This window comes from Argentina silus (assembly GCF_951799395.1).
Source record: "Argentina silus genome assembly, chromosome: 14".
Lineage (NCBI taxonomy): Eukaryota > Metazoa > Chordata > Actinopteri > Argentiniformes > Argentinidae > Argentina > Argentina silus.
The window spans coordinates 5,323,351-5,325,850 of NC_139668.1; the positions used below are offsets into that span (position 1 = coordinate 5,323,351).

Sequence of the window (2,500 nt, forward strand, 5' to 3'; positions counted from 1 at the left end):
TAACTTAATGAATGAATGGAATTCTATTTAAATCATAAGTGATTCACCCGTTATGGGATCATTAGACACATGAATCTGACATGTGATTGGTCAGAGTTAGGCCCACTGTAAACAGCTGTCTTCGTCTTAGATGAAAGCATCGACATGTCAATCACACTACCCAGCCCTGGACTGACAGATAGACAGACAGACTGACAGACAGACAGACAGGCAGGCAGGCAGACAGACAGACAGACAGACAGACAGACAGACAGACAGACAGACCGACCGACCGACAGACAGACAGACAGACAGACAGACAGACAGACAGACCGACCGACCGACCGACCGACCGACCGACCGACAGACAGACTGGCCAACCCACTTTGTATTCACTATGAATGTGTATGTATGTATGTAAAGATTTAGAACAGCTCTAAGCCTCTCTCTCTATTCACTATGAACTGAACACTTGAGTTGAAAGTATAGATTTCGGACAGCTCCAAACCTGAGCGAATCTCAAAACAAAACGCAGAGAGAGGGAGGGAACACTGCTTTGGCATCAAGTATGAAGACACAGAGAGGTGTTTACCGCGGTAACAGGGTATTCCTATAGTGACCAAACCAAGTTGCAACATGCTTTTTTACAGCTGCCACTTAATGAGGTCTCTGTGCTAATAATCTTGTTTGGATTGGAGCTGATTTGATACTGTTCTTTCACTCTCTCTCTCTCTCTCTCTCTCTCTCTCTCTCTCTCTCTCTCTTTTAGTTCCTGCTCTGTGGCATGTGTGGAGTTCTGTGCGCTAGGAAGAGGACTGGGCTCATTGTGAGTACCCTTTATCTGAAGTACACACTTCGTAGTGGTGCTGTACAGCTGCCCTCTGAGTGTCAGTACTGAGCACGTGCAGACACCATGTGCTCCGGTCTCCAAGACCCTTCAGAGGGAGACAGGGGGAGACAGCAGTCACCTCTCCTCTACCTCTCTGTCTCTCTGTCTCTCTGTCTCTCTCTCTCTCTCTTTCTCTTTCAGCAGTCACCTCTCATCTCCCTTTCTGTCCTGTCCTGTCTTCTCCCTATCTCTCCCTCTCTTCTCCCTCCCTCTCTCCCTCTCTTCTCTCTCCCTCTCTTCTCCCTCCCTCTCTCTCTCTCTCTCTCTCTCGTTCCCTCTCTCCTTCTCTCTCTCTCTCTCTCTCTCTCTCTCTCTCTGGGGAGGGTGCTAGTGATGGATCAATACAGTGAAACCTGGTCTAACTGAGACATCTCTCCACCTTTCCCTCCCTCCCTCCCTCCCTCCCTCCCTCCATCACACTCATGACTGTGTCATTCTCTCTCTCTCAGCTCACCTCTCCCTTTCCATCGCCACCTTTCTCTCTCTCTCTCTCTCTCTCTCTCTCTCTCCCTCCATCTTTCTCTCTCCCCACCGTTACATTCTCTCATCCTCTCAATCTTTCCATTTCAGGCTCTCCTCTATCCCTCCCTCCATCTCTATCCCTCGTTCTCCCCCTCCTCTCTCTCTTCCTCCTGTTCGTGGCGGTGAGATTGGGTTAGTGTCGATCAGGAGTGAAATGTTTCCACACTCTACTGGATAATGACTGAAACTAGATCTTTGCTTTTCCATGCAGGCATTCACTGAAGGCATGTGTAATGGTAGAAGACTTGCGCGCACACACGCACGCACGCGCGCACGCACACACACACACACACACACACACACAGTACACACACACGCACCCACGCATGCAGTATACACACACACACACACACACACACACACACACACACACACACACAGTAACAACATAAAGTCTGGGTGTGGGAGAGCACATCAACAAATCACCAAAACTCAACAGCATATTGCATATATGTCTTCCATCTCTCTCTCTCTCTCTCTCTCTCTCTCTCTCTCTCCCCCCCCTCTCTCTCCCCCCCCCTCTCTCTCTCCCTCTATCTCTCCTTAGCCCTCTCTCTCTCTGACAGAGAAGAGATAATCAGCCAATTTGTATTCTGTTTTGCGCCAGATTGCAATTTAGTCTTCCTTGAGTTTTTGTTTAATTTAAAATACGATTCCTTTTATTTATTCATGATTTGTTTGATTTATTTATTCTTGATGTGTTGCTGTGAAGCAATGTTGGTTCGTTAGTTCCGACACCAGCTGACTGAAGGGGCTCTGTCTGGTCTTAGCTCTTAGGTTTCGAGTGCTTTGATCTGCAAAGATTTGGGGGGGCTTATATCCAATAATCTCTCTCTCTGTCTTTCTCTCTCTCTCTCTGTCTTTCTCTCGCTCTCTCTCCCTCTCTCTCTCTCTCTTCTCTCTCTCATCCTCTCTTTCTCTCTTGCTCTCTCCCTCTCTCTCTTTCTCTCTCTCTCTCTCTTTCTCTCTCTCGTTCTCTCTCTCTCTTCTCCCTCTCTCTCTTTCTCTCTCTCTCTCTCTTTGCTCTCAGATGATCCTGTTTTCGGCATGTTGTATATGTGGTCTGATTGGTGGGATTCTGAACTTCCAGTTTGTGCGAGCGTTGGCGAG

At 48.0% G+C, this 2,500-nt stretch overlaps 1 protein-coding gene across 1 annotated transcript in view; it reads left to right on the forward strand.

The window, feature by feature from the left end:
* The window catches only part of tmem196 (transmembrane protein 196), a gene marked incomplete at both ends in the record, with an annotated part of 4,459 nt that overhangs the window by 1,377 nt on the left and 582 nt on the right, over window positions 1-2,500 (forward strand). The window contains 2 exons of the mRNA XM_083685220.1: window positions 749-805; window positions 2,421-2,500. The exon at window positions 2,421-2,500 is cut by the window's right edge and continues 56 nt beyond it. Of these exons, the coding sequence (XP_083541346.1) occupies window positions 749-805; window positions 2,421-2,500 (137 nt within the window). The remainder of the gene's footprint in view (window positions 1-748; window positions 806-2,420) is intronic.